Below are 16,823 nucleotides of genomic sequence, written 5' to 3'. Positions count from 1 at the left end.
TGCCACCTGCCAAAAATTAAAGATTCCATATAACAGTTTACGATTGGATATCTCTGTCAAACACCTCTGCCTATAAATAGTTTAACGGTTTCCGCCCAAGGCGGAGAGCTCTGGGGATTTCACAGGAAACACCTGTGCTTGTCACCAGAGAATTGGGAAATTGATCAATTCCTAATCAATCGCCCCGTCAGCGTAAAATATTGACGTAAAAAGTCTTGCAAGCGCGACCGTCCGTTTTCGGCGCCACGTCCGTCATTATCTCGCCGTAACTGAACTGCGTGCGTGTCCTCGACTCTGTAACCGAAGTTATATGCGCATATTTGACTCTGTAACTAAAGCTGTAACGGAACGAAGGCTCACCTGCGTCGTCCATCACTATCTAGGCGACGTAAGTAAACAAACTCCTGTAACCTACACGTGTCTGTGCCTGGTTAATTCCACCCCATCCATCACTATCCGCCTGCCGAACTCTAAATCTAAACACTCCGGTGTGAGTCAGGCGGCTGCCGGCTGCTGCTCTGATTCACGACAATAATTTACACACGGAGGAATTGAAAAGAGGTATATATTGGATATTAAAGGACAGAGGCAATGGATTCCATAGCTGCAGAATTATAGACTACATAAGACTTTGCTTAAAAGTGAAATATCCAAAAGGGTCTCATATTTCTTTCCCTTGCCACATTTGTTTGTTTTTTTCTAATTATTGGAAAGTAAAATGGAAAACAAAAGTGTTGCTCTTTGTTCTGAGGGTAGCAACATTCACAGTCATTCTGATCTTTTCCACAAGAAAAGTCTGCATTGGAAACCCTTGTCTCCACACTCTCACAAATCTTGTATCTGTGACTGACCATTACATAAGTCTGCAGAACACAGGGTAGGAAGTGGTGATGGCAGAGATATGACTCCCCAAGGTAGCTTGGATTAATTCCGTGGAAGAGGTTTAATTAATAAAACCAAAACATGGAACTGGGTTTGGTATACAGGCACCCCATGCTTAATGCTGCCTCACTTAGCACTATTTCACTATAATGCTCATTTGAAATTGATACTTGATTTCACTTAGCACTCAGCAAGTTTCATTATAATGCTCGCAGTCACCATCTTGGGTCATTAAAAACAATTTTAGTCGCCATCTTGAGTCATTAAAAACAATTGCAGTCGCTATCTTGGGTCATCAGATACTTTTGGTTTCGCTCATTTCACTTAACACTCAGTTGTTCAGGAACCAATTAAGAGCACTAAATGGGGATTGCCTGTAAAGCTGGCAATTGGTGGGCATGTCTAGACGTGGCACTATGTTGCCGTAGCAACATGCTACAGCGACCTAGCATTCATGGGCAAAAACCATGATGCTGCTGCTACCTCGTCATAGCAACACGCTTCCTTAGTATAGTGCTCTGCTACAGCAATGTACCAGAAATAGCCATGCACCGCCAGCACAGCACAGTATGGGCTGTTACTGTGCTGTCATTTAGTACTTCCAAAAGGAGACACATGTAGATGTGCCCAGTATGTTGTAGTGATATCGTTCATTTGCCTGCATTGTTGCTTTAATCATAGCTGAAAGTTTTGCTTTTTCAGGGATGTATTTTTATTATTTTCATGTTTTACTAATCTCTTTTAATCATGGGCTCGGAAACAACTGACAGTGTTCTTTTTTTTGCGTTTTTTGAAGCAAAAATATGAAAAATGTTATAGCCAAATTATTTTAACATAATTGTTTCCTTAGTTCCTCCTTGCTGCATTTTCTTTCACTGTTTCTGCTCACCAAGCACACCAAGTGACTGAGCTCACCAAATGACTGAGACTTTATTCTAGAAAAAATAAGCATGAACTACAAAATTAGAAACTGGATTTGTGATTCTTCCAAACTTCCCAGGCATTGGTGGACAGTGACTTGAATTTTGGGATTTGAAATAGGCCAAACTGTACTCAGAGACTTTGGCAAATTTGGGACCCTTGGTTATATATGAGAAATAGAGAATACATTAGATAATCATCATGTGTGCAGTTAATGTATGCAGTATGATCCTGCCAGTCTGATGATTTGTTGAGGGAAACGGTATTTGCTAGATTTCTTTTCCATGTCTTCAAACAAAAAAGCTGGATGTCTGGGGCAGCCATGGCTTCTTTTTACTCAGTTTGTCATTGATGCTCTGTGTGCATGTGTGAGGATGAGTGCAGTTCTGCAGTCTGCAGAACTGCACCCTTCTGCAGTTCTGCCACATTGAATGATGTTTTCACCCAGTATTATAATTTGAACTACCTTTTTAATACCCTTGCTGTTTAATTCCTCTTCTGTTGTGTATTATTGAATGTTGTGCTTGTGCTGTATGACACTGAAATTGCCTAATCCTAGTTTTACCAGGCCAGTCACTTGAGTTGAATAGGCCTGCTCCCCTGGGGTTGCTTGCTTGGTTGTTTGTTACAAAGGAAATTAAGGGCCTGAGCCAATACCTAAAGTCAGTGAAAAGACAGGTATTGACTTTTACGGCTTAATCCAATTCCCATTAAATAATTCTAAACTCTAGTGAGTTAGTTAGTTATGGTAGTTTGAAGTGAGGCAGAAGGCAGGGTAGAGATGAATCTTATAGATTAACTGAATCAGAGATGCATAAGCTTTAATGAGCAAGAGCTCTAGTGAAGTGAGTCTTGCTCACAAAAGCTATACATCTGTGATCCAGTTACTCCATAAGATCCTCTCTTCGGTCTGGAAACTCAAGTGTGTGGCAAAGAGGGGTTCTGTTTTGTGAAAGATGTCATACAGAATAAAACCAATGGTCTATTAATTTTATCTTGGGTACTTAAGACCCTTTTTGACCTAATAATAGACGGATGCTGAGCTGGTATGGTTTTACTGAAGTTTTTCCACTGAGTCTGCATACATCATGTTTAACTATGAACATAAAGTTGTGTCAAAGAAGCATAACAAGTTGTTAATTTTCTAGCAAATTTCTGTCAATTTACTTCAGGAACAGGAAACACAAAAAGAATGGAAAGAACAAGCAGAGATTCTGAAACATGAACGCAACAGAGAAAGAGAGGAAAAAATGAATCATGAACAAGAATTGCAGGCCTTAGAGGAGAAAGTCCAGAAACTTCATGATGGTAAGAAAACGGTGACTACTGCCAAACTGGAAAATCAAAACCAAACAAAATGTCAGTCAGATGAGGCTTATAAAGATCCTCTTGAAAAAAACAAAGATTTTAGAAGAGGAATAGCACTGCAATTGAAAATTATAAATGATACATTGTGAATAGGATCAAAATTGAAAATATCATGGGATATAATTTTATCTCAGTCCCATGCCATATTGTACCCCTAGTAACAGCTAAAAGTGTATTGAGGACTGGGAATTTTTACCTATGTTTATTGAGCTAGAGATGGCATAACCACTAGCAGCTCAAATTAAATGTTATTTTCTACCCGTTATTAGGGTGGGACTCGTACATTACAATAGAACAGCTCCTCTTTCAACAATATTTCCTTTGGGGGAGTAGGAGGGAAGCGTACATTCAGCCATTTAATTCATATCAGCTGAAATCACAGTTCCTACTGTATATTCATGGATGTTTTTAGTTACCTGTTATGACAAGTGGCAGCTGGAGAAAAATCTATTTGTATGATTGCATTTCACACTAATTTGTATCAATTTAAGTACTTTCCAGGAACCTATTAAAATTGCTTAAATATTCTGGGATGGTACAATAAGGCAAATATTATGAATAAGTTGCATCCTGTCAGATTTTTAATTTTACATTGCAAATAATCTTTTTGTTTGTGTGATGAATTGGCAAGAACATTTGGTTTAGTTGAGCAAGTCCACAGAATTCTGAAAATCAATAGTCAGATTCTGGGGGCTGGTTTATATTACCATAGCTCAGGGGTGGGCAAAATACATCCCACAGACTGGATCGGGCCCATGAGGCCATTCTATCCAGCCCACGGGGCCCCTAAAAAATTTAGAAAATTAATATTTATCTGCCCTTGGTTCCCATCAAAAATGACAGGAGCCAGGGGCAGTAAGACCCAGGGGAAGCCCTGGTGGGCTCCTGCAACATCAGGGTCCACCTGGCCCCACCCCACCCCTTTGGGACCAGGGGGCTGCCCTGCACCAGAAACACTGGTATGGTTGTGGGGAGGGAGGACAGGGAAGGAGCCCAGGGAAAAGCAGCCCCTCCCCCACCCCGTGGCCTGGGCTCCCTGCTGTAGCTGCTCGCAGCCTGCGCAGGGCTGTCCTGAGCAGGCACAGGCAGCCCCACGTGGGCTATGAGCGGCTGCAGTGTGGGGCGCCGGCCACAGAGCAGGGGAGGGGCCGCTTTTCCCCACGCTTGGCACCAGCTTGTAACCCACCCCCGCTGCCAGCCTGGGCCCTACGCGGCTCCGGGCTCACCTGTCGGGGCTGTGCCACAGCAGCAGCAGCTGTGGGTCCCCCACTGCTTGCTGTGCCAGGCAGTGTTTGCCACCACCTCCTCTGTGCTGCCCAGCGCCGCCGGCCACAGAGCAGGGGAGGGGCCGCTTTTCCCCACGCTTGGCACCAGCTTGTAACCCACCCCCGCTGCCAGCCTGGGCCCTACGCGGCTCCGGGCTCACCTGTCGGGGCTGTGCCACAGCAGCAGCAGCTGTGGGTCCCCCACTGCTTGCTGTGCCAGGCAGTGTTTGCCACCACCTCCTCTGTGCTGCCCAGCGCGCGAGGTCCAGGCAGGCAGCAGCAGCAAGCCCCTCGCCCCCCCCAGGGCTGGTGCACCGCACTATGGCTACTCGCAGCCCCTGTGGGGCTGCCTGTGCCTGCTAAAGACAGCCCCAAGTGGGCTGTGAGCGCCTGCAACACGGAGCACCGGCCACGGGGCGGGGGAGGGGCTGCTTTTCCCCATGCTCAGCAGCAGCTCCTTCCCTGCCAGGAAGCAGGGGGTCGGGGCTGTACACTGCCCCCTACCTGTACCGCAGGGCTGGGGGGCACTGGGAGTGAGTGGGCGGGGAGCCAGCGGGAGCACGGGGCCCTCACCAGTGTCTCCCAGGGCCAGCACCAGCAAGTCCCAGAGCAGGACAGCAGGAGTACAGGGTCCTGGCCATCAGGGACTCTATGGAGCCAGGCCAGCTCCCCCTCTCCTTGCTGGTGCAGCCCAGCCCGGCTCCTTGCCAGCCTGTGCCCTGCTTTGGGCCGCACTGGTGCCGGCCCTGGGACATTGGTCCCAAGACATTGGGACATTGGTCCCAAGATGGTAACCAGGGGGTGGGGCACCTGTCAAGGGGCGGAACTACCCATGCAGCCCTTGACAGCTTGCCAAAACTGGGTAAGCGGTCCTCCAGCCAAAATAATTGCCCACCCCTGCCATAGCTCCATTGAAGAGAATAGACAATCTGCATAAATTGAGTATCTGCTTAGTGGTACGTTGGGGAAAGATGGTCCTCCTATCAACCATTTCTTCCATCTTATATAGGTAAGACTTTCATCTTAACTTATTTATTTGCCTTTGTCCTCCATAGTGATGATGTTTATCTGTATGGATAACATTAACTGTTGCAGTTTGTTTTATAAGATTTGTCTGAAGTACAACAGATAACTAGAATTATTAGTACTATCAGACCCATGTTCTACGCCCCATCTCTTCTGAGAGGATTCCTAATAATCTATCTATTCTTCTACAGGTATGAGTCAAAGGGAAATTGTATGAAGTAGTTCTTTTTCAAATCTCCATATAACTTAACTTTTTATTCTGATAGAGAAAACATCTTTTAGAGGGGCAGATATTCAGAAAATGGCCTTTGTTGTGAGAGGAGGTTCTGATTGTGTGTGTCCTGATGCTTATACCAGTTGTACGTGTAATTTAGGATTCATTTTCATTGCCTTGCACCTTTTATGTCTGTTCAAAGCATGTCTGAGATATGCATTTGCCTTCAGCGGATGGTGCACAAAAAGTTTGTCCAGAGGTGCTTTCAACACACAGAGCTGTAAGCAGACATACGTGCAAGGTAGAAGTGAAATATTGAATCTCTTGCAGCTGTGCTTTGCAGCAGCAGGTTAATTTAAGAAAAATGTATATTCTGGAGTTGTCTTGAAGTCAATGATGCTGACATAAAACACCATGATAATCAGTTATTAACATAATTGGTGGTGTAAGCGTCTTGATTAGTCCTGGCTTGTGCAGGCAAGTCTGCTGTCTGAGGAGTTCCTCAGCTAGTCTTCTAAAATAAAACAGAGTCTTTAAACACAAAACAAAGGAAAACCCTTCTGTCCTGTCCGGACACTAGGAGCCTGGCTGTTCAACCTGAACCCCATAGGCGGCGGAAGGCCAGGTCTAACAGGGCTTAGCCCCCCTAAATGCGGCTCCACTGCTTCAGCACCACCGCCATGCCCCGCTGCTGCAGCACCACATCCAGCACCCCTGCCGTGCACTAGCCCTGCAACAGCTTTGCAGGAGGGAAGGGTGGCCCCACAACCTGTCTTGCACCACCCCCTGCACCCTAGCCCCCTCAAATCTCCCACCACTGCTGCTGCAGCCAGCTTCCTTTCTCCTTGCAAACTGTTCCCTCACTGTTTGCCTTCTCCCATTTCTCTCCACTGGGGAATACTCCCTGGTTATCAGAAGGTCCCACAGCTTACTGCCCTTAAGTGGACAGACCACACTGTTACAGACATGTTTTTCACAGTTCAAATCCAAGGAAAGGACGGTCAGCAGAAAATGCAGCTCTTTCAAACCTCTAAAAAAATTAATAATGCTCAGTTACACATCCAGAAATAGTAGGCTGTAATCAGATGTGGCTTTAAACTGTTTTAAAAGGGGCAGTAGGGACTTGCCCTACAGGTATTTACATCAGCTGTTTTAATTTAATTATTGTGTCTATCTGTTCCTATTCGCCTTAAAAGGCTTTTTATGTTAAAAATGTGAAATAACTTTCTAAAATATTTCATGCAGAGTGGGAAAAAGAAGAGCTTGACAGAAGGAAAAAAGAAAACAACTTTTTATTGGATAAAGAAGAAAAGACGAAGATGGAGACCGAAATACGCAAACCTGAAAGTGAGAGGCAAAACAGTGAAGATCTAGAAGAAGAGCGACGAAAAAAGCAGTTGCTGCTTGATAAGATGAATGAAATAGACAGAGAAACTCAACATGCTATTAGCATGAGACTTGTTTCCCAAGCACAGCTTGCAACAAAATCTGACTTTCTGGAGAAAACTGAGCAAATCTCTCAGTGCTTAGAGACCACTGAGAAGGTGGTCAATGGATTTTCACACTATGACAGCCAGGATACTGGCGTAAAAGCAGAAGGGCAGAAGCAGCAAAATGCTAGGACCACAGAGTCAAGTGATGATTTGACATTTGGTAGCTATGTGCCTTCCTTTGCAAAAGCATCTGGGAAAGGATCAGGGAAGCCAAACTGGTTTAACCAGAAAAGTGACTACTTGGAAGAAAATATTAAGGAAAATAAAAATTGCAGCACTAAGAAAGAGAAAAAATCCAATTTAATGGAACAGCTATTTGGAACCAGTGCCAACTCTGTCCTGCCCTCTAACAGAAGTGAATCAGGTCCTTTTGATAGAGATTGGGATTCCAGTAGTGTTCTTGCTCAGGATAAAGGTAGTAAAGCCAAAGTTAAAGAAGACAGTGATCTTTTCTTCAGTGAAGGAAGAAGTTTTAACCCAAATAGACTCCATTTGCAGCACACAGCAAGCAGGCCAGCAGTTAAAGCTGTTGATTCTTTAGAAGATGATATAGAAGAACCATATGTTATATAATGTTCCTCGGGTAATTGCTATAAATTTATTTTAATACAATATTTATTAGATACAGATTTGAAGCTTCAAATCTACTGAAACACCTTCTGAAGAAATTATTTCAACAGATGAACATATTTACAAAGAAAATGTATGCTGCACATTTTGCTCAACCAGTTTGACCCAAGTGATGCTCTTTGTGTAGTGAGAGGTTTTTAACAGTTTACGTCCAAGTACATATATCAAAGATAAAGGCAGTGGGGGGGAGCATTTATTTTATATATATATCACACAACCGAGAGTCTTAAGGGAATTTCCTGGCATATTCCCAGGTAGTACAGCTGAGTAATGGGTATTTGCTTGCTGCTTCATTCAGGAGTTGACAGTGTTTTCACCCTAATTATAGTCCAGTCTTCTTTCTGGATTTGCATTGCCATTAACGTGATCATATTTATGTAGCTACCAGATGAGATTGGTGGCATCCCAAAAGGCTGGTATTAATTCAGTTCCACAGACATGGATAGAAGGGAAAATAGAGTCCAAATATGTGATCTCTGCAGCTTTGCTCATTATTCTCTGTTTATGGCCCTACAAGGCTCCCATGCCACTTTTCCAGACTCTTTCTTGCCAGGCAATTCAATGCCATTATTCCACACAGCCAGTACAAACAGTCACTGTTTTCAAAGGAAGGTCTGTTATTGCAATAGCCCTATTTACTGGTCTTGTTCCTTTTATGTATTTTCCCCCAGTTATAAGAAGAGGAGATAATGGGGAAGGAGGGAGAATGCAACCTGTGTTTTGGAGAACCCTGAGCCATGGCCCCACTTTGTTATAAGCTAGTCTTACGCAGTAACTGTAAATATTACTTTGGGAAAATTTATGCCACAGTAATACTTCTCTTAGTAGAAGTGGGTTTGAATCCCCAAAACACACACACACAAACCTTAGTTAAAATATGTAAAATATTATGTAAACATAGAATATTTTAGTATATTTTAAAATCATTTTCAGAAATACTGTAAAGTCTGACTTATTCAATCGCAAATATTTTTTCAAAATAGTGAGAAAAGTGTGCAGTGCAGAATGTAACCTAACCAGATATTTGTATGAGAAGACAGAAAGTTATTTGCCTCTATTTCTATAAATCGAGTAGCTGACCTTTGGAATTGGAGAAAGCTCTCTCCTATATTGGGATAAATATAATGTAAAAAAAGTAAGAACTTGAATACCTTAAATATATAAGATTCTTTCCATTTCTGATTGTTGTTGTTTCTCCCTTCACAAAACTGTTTTACTTTCTGCATACAAGATAACTTATTCTGGAGCTGTCCATAGGCCAGTGCCTCATTTCTCTCTAATTAGGCATTCAGCTTGGTTTTTACAACTAGGTGATATTAGTCCTTTGCTGTAAATGCCAGTAAAATGCGCCCATATACAGTATGCTGCTTGCATCTTCCTGGCCAGCCCCTGGCTGTTAATCTAGTTTCCATGTTAACAAAAAATCATAACTGGAAGTAATTTTTTGAAAACATTTTTAAAACATTGTGAACTACTAACAAAGCACCTGGTGAATGCCTATATTTGGCTTTGTCTCTTACTTGCTCTCTTTCACAATTCTAGTAACGGACTTTCCAGTCTAACATATAAAGCAGAGGGTTGTAACTTGTTCCCAGGGGAGCTGGATTAGTTACTGTAAAATGGTGAGAAAAATAAACACCAATGTTGGCTAATAGCTCAGGGAGCTGTTGTGGGAGAGAGCCTGCTTTCACACCTCCTCCCAGCTGTTATGCATGATGGTATGGAACTTGGTGCTTTATGTGGAGGCAGCCTGTAGCACTTTTTCTCTTGATTTGGAGTGCCTCTCTGGCTACAGCATGTTCTGTCTTGGATGTATTTATTCAGGTACTTCATAGTGGCATCTGGGGAAGGCACATGCGATGTTAACCCTTAACATGCCATGTTAACCCCAAAGGGAACACACTTCTGGGAAGGACAGAAGGTTACCTAGAAAGAAGACATGGGTGAAGAGAGAGACTGAAAAAGGCTCTGTATACTGTAATACTGGTACTACAGAAGGACCTCTATAGAAAATGCAGCCATCTCAGCCAGTTTTTCCTCTTGAGTCGATGTCATCTTGCAGCAGAATTTCTGGCCTTGCAAAGTTTGGTTTCAGACATGTCCGATTAAACTAGATCCCTGACTGCTAGAGCTGCATTGGCCAGCTGGTGAGAGAGGCAGTCAGAGGTGGCTTTAAATCACCTCTATGCTTCTCTGATCCCCAGGGCTGCCAGGGACTAATATGGCTCCAGAGCTGCTTTTAACTATGTTTGTAAGGGCTCCAAAGGGACTGGAACTGTTCTGCACAGGAGCAGAGCATGACTTGATTTTGCTGTCTCTAACATATGCCTAATACATCTTTTCATCAGGGCAAGCTAGGAAGGGGTGTTAAAAAGCCAGCTGTGCTATCTCAGCACCAGACCAGCACTCTTCCAGCTAGGGGAATTGTGTGACCTGCCCACCTAAAATAGCTTCACATTCCTTTCATAGTGCCACAAGAGACTGTAACACAGGCGAAAATCTGTTCTAATATTCAGCAGTGAATTCAGAGGGGCTAGATTTGTAATCCTCAGTTTGAAACTCCATGCATAATTTGGGAAACAATAACATTTCTTCATGAATTCATCTAACCGTGTACTTCAAAAACTTTCATGATCTAATATAAAAGTCACACCAATTTGCCTGGGACTTCTACTGTGAAGTCATTTTGTTTTGTGTAACAATAAGTCATTAGTATTTACTCATTTAATACAAAGCCAGGAGAACTGCACAATTTCAGAAAATGTAATTAAACATGCCATAGAAATAATCATTTTTAAGGTTTGTAAAGATATTGTGATAATGCAGTTCCTATATTAATTTCAGTTCTATTTATTATGTCATGTCAGTTTTGTAACATCTGATTTATTTTCTGTGTAAAAAATTAATCATTACAATGTTGATTTTTAACAAAATTATTTTTATTAAAAAAAAATTGAGTAAATATTTTGTGTATTGGTTACCTATTCAGAACTTTACCAAAGTTTGCCCGGACATATGTTTTTCATCTGCACTGGTACTGATTTCCTCTGTGTCAAGATTGATCTAATAATCCTGAACACACACTGAATAATGTGTGTGTTCTTAAAATAAAGGGACACAATGTACAGAATAAAAACCAGCGCAAAACCATACGTACCAGAAAGTAAACCGAAACTTGTATCCTACTTAGGGCCACAGATAGTGAAACCTCTTTGTATAGACCAAGTTCAAAGCTTGTTGAAATTCAGAGCATTATTTTAGTGAGCTTTGGATCAGAACTTATCTGAGCACAGTTCTTTATAGGGAAATGATGCATGACAAAAGGATCTGTTTGTGAGTCATCAAATAACTTTTTTTTTGCTTTCCTGTTTAAAAAGCAAAGTAGTCACACAGCTAGATTCAGCTTGATTTCCTTCTCGCTAACCATTTTGTATCCAAGATTCCCTGATGTCCTCAGACTACCTAAAAAGCCTAACCTGCTCTTATTGACTATAATGGTGCAGGGTCTGACCTGTTGCTCCCACATTTTATTACACAGCTGCTCAGAATATTGGGAATTTCTGCTTGGTTGCTGGAGTTCTGGTAACTTTTCTTTTGTATCATGGTTCCTTTGTGACTGCACCTTGGAATACTTAGAGGAGCTGCTTCTCCTCACTAGCTAGATGAGATTCTCAAGTCAAAGCTGCAGGAAATCATGCTGGTGATTGTCTTACCTCTGGATGAGTACTGAATCAATGTGTCTGCATGCTGTGCTGCTGCAAGACTTCTGTTGTTGTTTTTAGTCAACATACAAACACAGGTGCAACTGTTTTAATTATGGAAGATCATATACTTCCTGCAAAAGCAGTCCTGCAGACTCATGGTTAGTAGAGCTGTGTGAAACAGCTGTGTTTCATTTCTGTCTCGGATTCAGCCATTTCAGAGGGACAGTGATTTGTTTTGGTGTTTCAGATCACTGTTCCATCCCGATTCAGCCAAACCTGTTCTGGAGTTTTGACTCTGTTTTGGCGCCGATTCAGAGATCTGGATCAGCCAGGGAGAGGCAGGCACAGCCAGGCAGCTGCAGGTTCTCCCATGGCTCCTCCGGCTGTGCCTGCCTCTCCCCGGGTAGGGGGAGCCACAAGAGAAGCCCCCATGGCTGGCCCGCCCGGCCCCTGCCTCCCAGCACTTTAAAAAAAAAAAAAAAGCCCTGCACGCCCCAACTGTAGCAGCGGTGATCAAGGCCTCTGGGGGAGAGCATGGCAGAGCCCCTCATGGCAGAGCCCCCCCTGCGGGGGGCCCCCCCCCCCCCCCCCCCCCCGCTTGACACCCATGCCGCAGCTGCCTCATGGCGTGGGTGCAGTGCAGCTCAGGAGGGCACTGTGCAATGTCTGGGAGCTGGGGCCACTGGAGTTGAGCGCTGCCAGGCTCCAGCTGAGAGGTGGAGCCGCCCCAGCTCCTAAACTGGGTGTGGCACTCTGCCGAGCTGCACTGCACCCATGCCATGGGGCAGCTACCGCACAGGTGCCAAGTGGGAGGGGCAATCCCTGCTGCTTCCCACTGCCCTGCACTGTATGGGGGGGCTCTGCCATGAGCCCCCAGAGGCCCTGATTGCCACTGCTACAGCCGGGGAGTGCGGGGTTTTGGGGTTTTTTTGGTTTTGTTTTGTTTTTTCAAGTGCCGGGAGGCTGGGGCCAGGCAGGGGATAGGACTGGGCAGGGCAGCCATGGGGGCTTCTACGGATCCTCTGGCTGTGCCTGCCTGTGCCCCGGCGGGGGGAGCTGTGAGAGCAGCCCCCATGGCTATCGTGCCTGGCCCCAGCCTCCCAGCACTTTAAAAGGAGCACTGCTGGGCTGTGCCAGACTGTTTCTGGGGGGGCGCAGGCCCCTGGATCAGCACGCAGAATGACAGCAGGCTGCCATCCCCTCCCCAAAAGCACTGGGATTGGAAGGGACCTCAGGGACAGATCGCAGACACTGGCCAGCTACAGATGTCAATATCCGAGCAGTCCTTCCTCCCCTCCCCTCCCCATCCCGCTCCCTCTTCTGAGTTTGTTTCCCCGCAAGCCCACCTCCGAAACATCTGAAACATTTCTGCAACATTTCGGATGTTTTCATTTAGTTTCGGAGATGTTTCGGAGCCTTCCATTTTGTTTCGGATTTAGTGTTTCAGGCGCTGAAACACCTCTGAAATGAAACAGCTGCTGAAGTTTCACCCAGCCCTAATGATTAGGTCTGTTATAGTCGGCTGATTGGAATTTCCCTGACATTTCAATTGTATATCCATGATCCCTAAGGCTTTTCATACTGTAGACCATTTTCTAAGATCATGAGCCTACCCATTCTAATACCAAACTTTCTCTGATACAGCCATGGTACTTAGCCCCAAAATGTATTTGATCTACTTTTAAGGAGCTAAAAATAAACTCCTTTGAAAATACTGGGCAAGTTGACTCCCCCAACCTTCCTCTCATGTCCTTTGTATCACTCTAGTTTATCCTCTTTCCAGCTACAAATTACAAATTTTGAGTGTCTTGCAAGCAAATTTAGCTACAGTTGCAATATAAAAGCAGCTGCTGAGGATTTCAGTTAGTTTGCTTTTCCCAGAAAAGGGTTTTTGGAAAATTAAAAAGCAGTATTGGGCTCTGTTACCAAATAGCCAGCACTATCTCTGTTTGCAAACTAACAGATGATCCTCCATTATAAGAAAAGCATTTCTGCAGTCTGAAAGCACTTTATGAGCCATTAAAGCAGAACCACTAGTATATAATATTCATCATTCCTTTGCGAGTTGAACTGCTGCATGTTGATGGCTTGTGCTTTTATGTAGTAGCCTAAGTATCACTGTAAAGGTGGTAGTGAAGTGATTGCTCTGTTTCTCCCTATTACGTTTATAAAGGACTTTATCTTTGTGGATAAAAATCAAAATAGAAATATAAGATGTTTGATTTTTAGGAACCTGATGATTTCTGGCTTCTGAACTCTGGTTGATGTTGGGATCTGTGCAGTGCAGCATCAGACTACAAACTGTACTTTGAATGTGGGCTTCACTGCCTTCTCTGATGCCCTTTCCTTGTATATTGAGCTAAACTCCTCAGGAGGCAACAGGACCAAGAGGCTGCTGCCACCCAGGGCAAACAAGCTTTGGAAACCTGAACTCCAGAAAGGTAAGTAAGCAAGCAACAGATCACCTGGTGAGAGAATTTGATCACTTGATGAAACTGATGGTGTGAAACATGACAAAGGAGACTGAAGATTATAAAAAGATCCCTTACTAGCAGTTTAGAGAGAAAAGAGAGAGCAAAAATAAGAAATTGGCTGTACATGATTTGGAAGAAAAGCTGGAAATCCTATAGGACCTAAACCCAAGAACATTTAAAGTTGTGAGAAACTGAGGCAGAAACATGAATAGAGGTGCTCATTATTTTGTCTAGAACTGGATATTTCTTTTGCTAGGTAAAGGAAAGGGTGATTGATTTTTGGTTTTTTTAAGTCTTAAAAACCATGTCTCTTTTTTTCAACTATTGTTTGCCCAGGAGGTGAAGAATAAAAGCAGAGTGCTCACAGGATACAAACTCTAGAAAAGGGAGAGTTTGTATGCGAGTGGATGTCAGAACTGGTCCTGAGCACTATGAGGTCTTTTATCCATGAGAAATAGCATGTGCCAGGGAGGCCAAGGAAAGATCCATTGCTGTAGTTTATTCAAGGAAGGTTAAGAGTAGGTTCGTCAGACTTGTTCAGACCTGAGAGCCTGTCCACCCAAAAGGAGCTTTACCCAGGCTGTAACAATGTTATTATGGGAGAAGATAGCATTTGTTTTACAAGGCTAAAACAAAGCTGAAGGGAGCTGGGCATTTATGAACCAACTCCAGCCAGGCCTTTGGTCCTACCTATAGTGTGGTTTAGGTGGTTGTTTGTGTGCTAAAGTATACATTTTTAATGAACGCTCATTTTGAAGTCAAGTTCCAAATGGAGAACTAACTGGCAGTGGCATAAACCACAGAGTTTTGGGCACTCAAGTAACATTCTGCTGCACACTTTTGTAAAGGGAAGTTTTTTTGCCAGAACCATGTGATTTATTTTATTTTACTTTATTTTTTGCTTTGTGACCAGTCCCTGTCCTAAGATGACAGCTGTAATGTAAGAGGAGCCCCAGGTGACTGTGTTCATTTATAAAATTTCCCTTTGTTAGATCAAATTTAACTTGGTCTCCTGTTTTAAATTATCTCTTTGATTAACTGCAAAGTTTTGATGTCTGCACAATGAGAACAATTGCATCAGTGTACACGGTCAGCTGGGACTTTCCCTGGCTAGCAGGAAGTTGCTAGGATACTCTCTTAAAGATACCATTTTGATTAACTGCAAACCCAGTTTGCATAACAAGTACACTTGTAGACACTTTGTGTTGTGCCAGTATAGATCAGACATGCATTTACATTAAGAGCAAGCTCCAGGTTAACTTTTTCTGTGATTTATATCCACTTCTGATGTGCTGCTCACCTGGCATTCTTTGCCAACAAAGCAACCCCAATTCCAGTGATCTATGTGATGATCACTGCTCTGTTTTTCACTGCTTCTGAGTTGCACACAGACATAGGGAGTCATTTGGGGCAGCCTGGGCCTTGCCTTCCCACCTCTACCAGAAGCTGGAGTAAGGGATCTGCCATACAAATGGCAGAAGATAATGGGATAAATCCTATTTTATCTTCAATGTCTACATGGCACTTATATAGCTTATGTACTTTTGGGCACTTATGCCTTATTTGGATGCCACATAGATACGTTTGCCTTGCCTTGGAAAGTAGAGAGGTTTGAGCTCTGTTCCCCGCTCCTAATGACTTTTCTGAACCTGGCATTTTATCTTATTGAATATAGAGAAATGGGATCATTTATGCCCTATTGGTGGCAGGGACAGGTACACACGTACAAGGATGATCCTGTTCTGCCAGGGGAAATCAGTGGTGATGCGTAGGAGGTGCATGGGGATGCATGTGGATCTCCTGAAGGCGCTGGTGCACCCACTTACAGGCCGCACTCCTCACTTAGGTGATGGGCAGTGGGGGCAGGCTGGGGTGCCGGTGTCCCCCCTGAGAGGGCCAGCTAGGGAGTGGGAGCACTGGATGAAGCGCCACTTCTGGGAGTGCTGCAGCCGCTTCCCAGTTGGCGAGATTGGCTGTGGGGAGAACCCCCACCCCGGTCGGCATGATCAGCTGCGGGGGGACTCCACCCCAGTTACTGACTGGTTGCTGGGGGGGCACATGCCACCCCCGACTCAGGAGGCACCAGTCACCCATGTGGGAAATAGAATCCAAACTGTGCATAAGAGCCTAAAATTACAGTTCCATAACTACATAAGTGTCACTTAACTGCATAAAGGTAAAATAGGATTTAGCCCTATGTCTTGTGGGTGCAGTGTGCAGGCCTATCTCTTGCCCTTGGAAGATGACTTGGATCCCAGGATGGCAGCGAAGCTTCTCCCTATGGAACTCTTTTGTGATACGTACAAAACAGAAAATTACCTAGTGGCCTGGAGACTCTGACCCTCTCCCTCTCTGGGCTATACATTAGTATTACTGAGGACGGCCACATGGTGAACGCTAAGTCAGGTTCTTACTGCTTTGGCTACCCCCATTTCCTCCTAAGCAACATTCATTGGCTGCTTGCTTGTAAAAACATCATACTCAGACCTTTTGTCCTCACCTCCAGGCCCCTAAATCATCACCCCTACCTTTCATCTCTTCTGTTTCCCTCTAATCCCTTTTCCTAAAAGCCTCAATTTTTTCCCCCTGTCTCTCCTGGACTGACATTCATGATACTATCTCAGGCTGGTGCAGTCTCCCATTTCCTAAGCACTTCTATCGTCCCCCTTCACATTCCTTCCTAAAATCAACTTCCTCCCTAGACCCTTTGTAGGTGTTTTTGTCACCACTGAACTCTCAGCACCCTCCCCTTCCCATCTGGTATCTTGTACTTCACTTTATTCACATTGTGCTGTCAGCTGTCTGGGGTAGGGGTCATGTGCTACTCTGTTTTGCAAAACGTCATA

At 44.1% G+C, this 16,823-nt stretch overlaps 1 protein-coding gene across 2 annotated transcripts in view; it reads left to right on the top strand.

The window, feature by feature from the left end:
• LCA5 (LCA5, lebercilin) overlaps positions 1-10,711 on the top strand; it is a 37,769-nt gene extending 27,058 nt beyond the window's left edge. For both annotated transcript variants that reach the window (XM_025215875.1, XM_006033936.3), the window contains 2 exons: positions 2,976-3,111; positions 6,922-10,711. In XM_025215875.1, the coding sequence (XP_025071660.1) occupies positions 2,976-3,111; positions 6,922-7,742 (957 nt within the window). In that variant the 3' untranslated portion in view covers positions 7,743-10,711. The remainder of the gene's footprint in view (positions 1-2,975; positions 3,112-6,921) is intronic.
• Positions 10,712-16,823: the final 6,112 nt, after the last annotated feature.

Source organism: Alligator sinensis, unplaced genomic scaffold (assembly GCF_000455745.1).
Source record: "Alligator sinensis unplaced genomic scaffold, ASM45574v1 scaffold684_1, whole genome shotgun sequence".
In the NCBI taxonomy this organism is placed as follows: Eukaryota; Metazoa; Chordata; order Crocodylia; family Alligatoridae; genus Alligator; species Alligator sinensis.
Note: the sequence above shows the minus strand (reverse complement) of the source record. Positions and strands in the feature narration are given on the sequence as shown.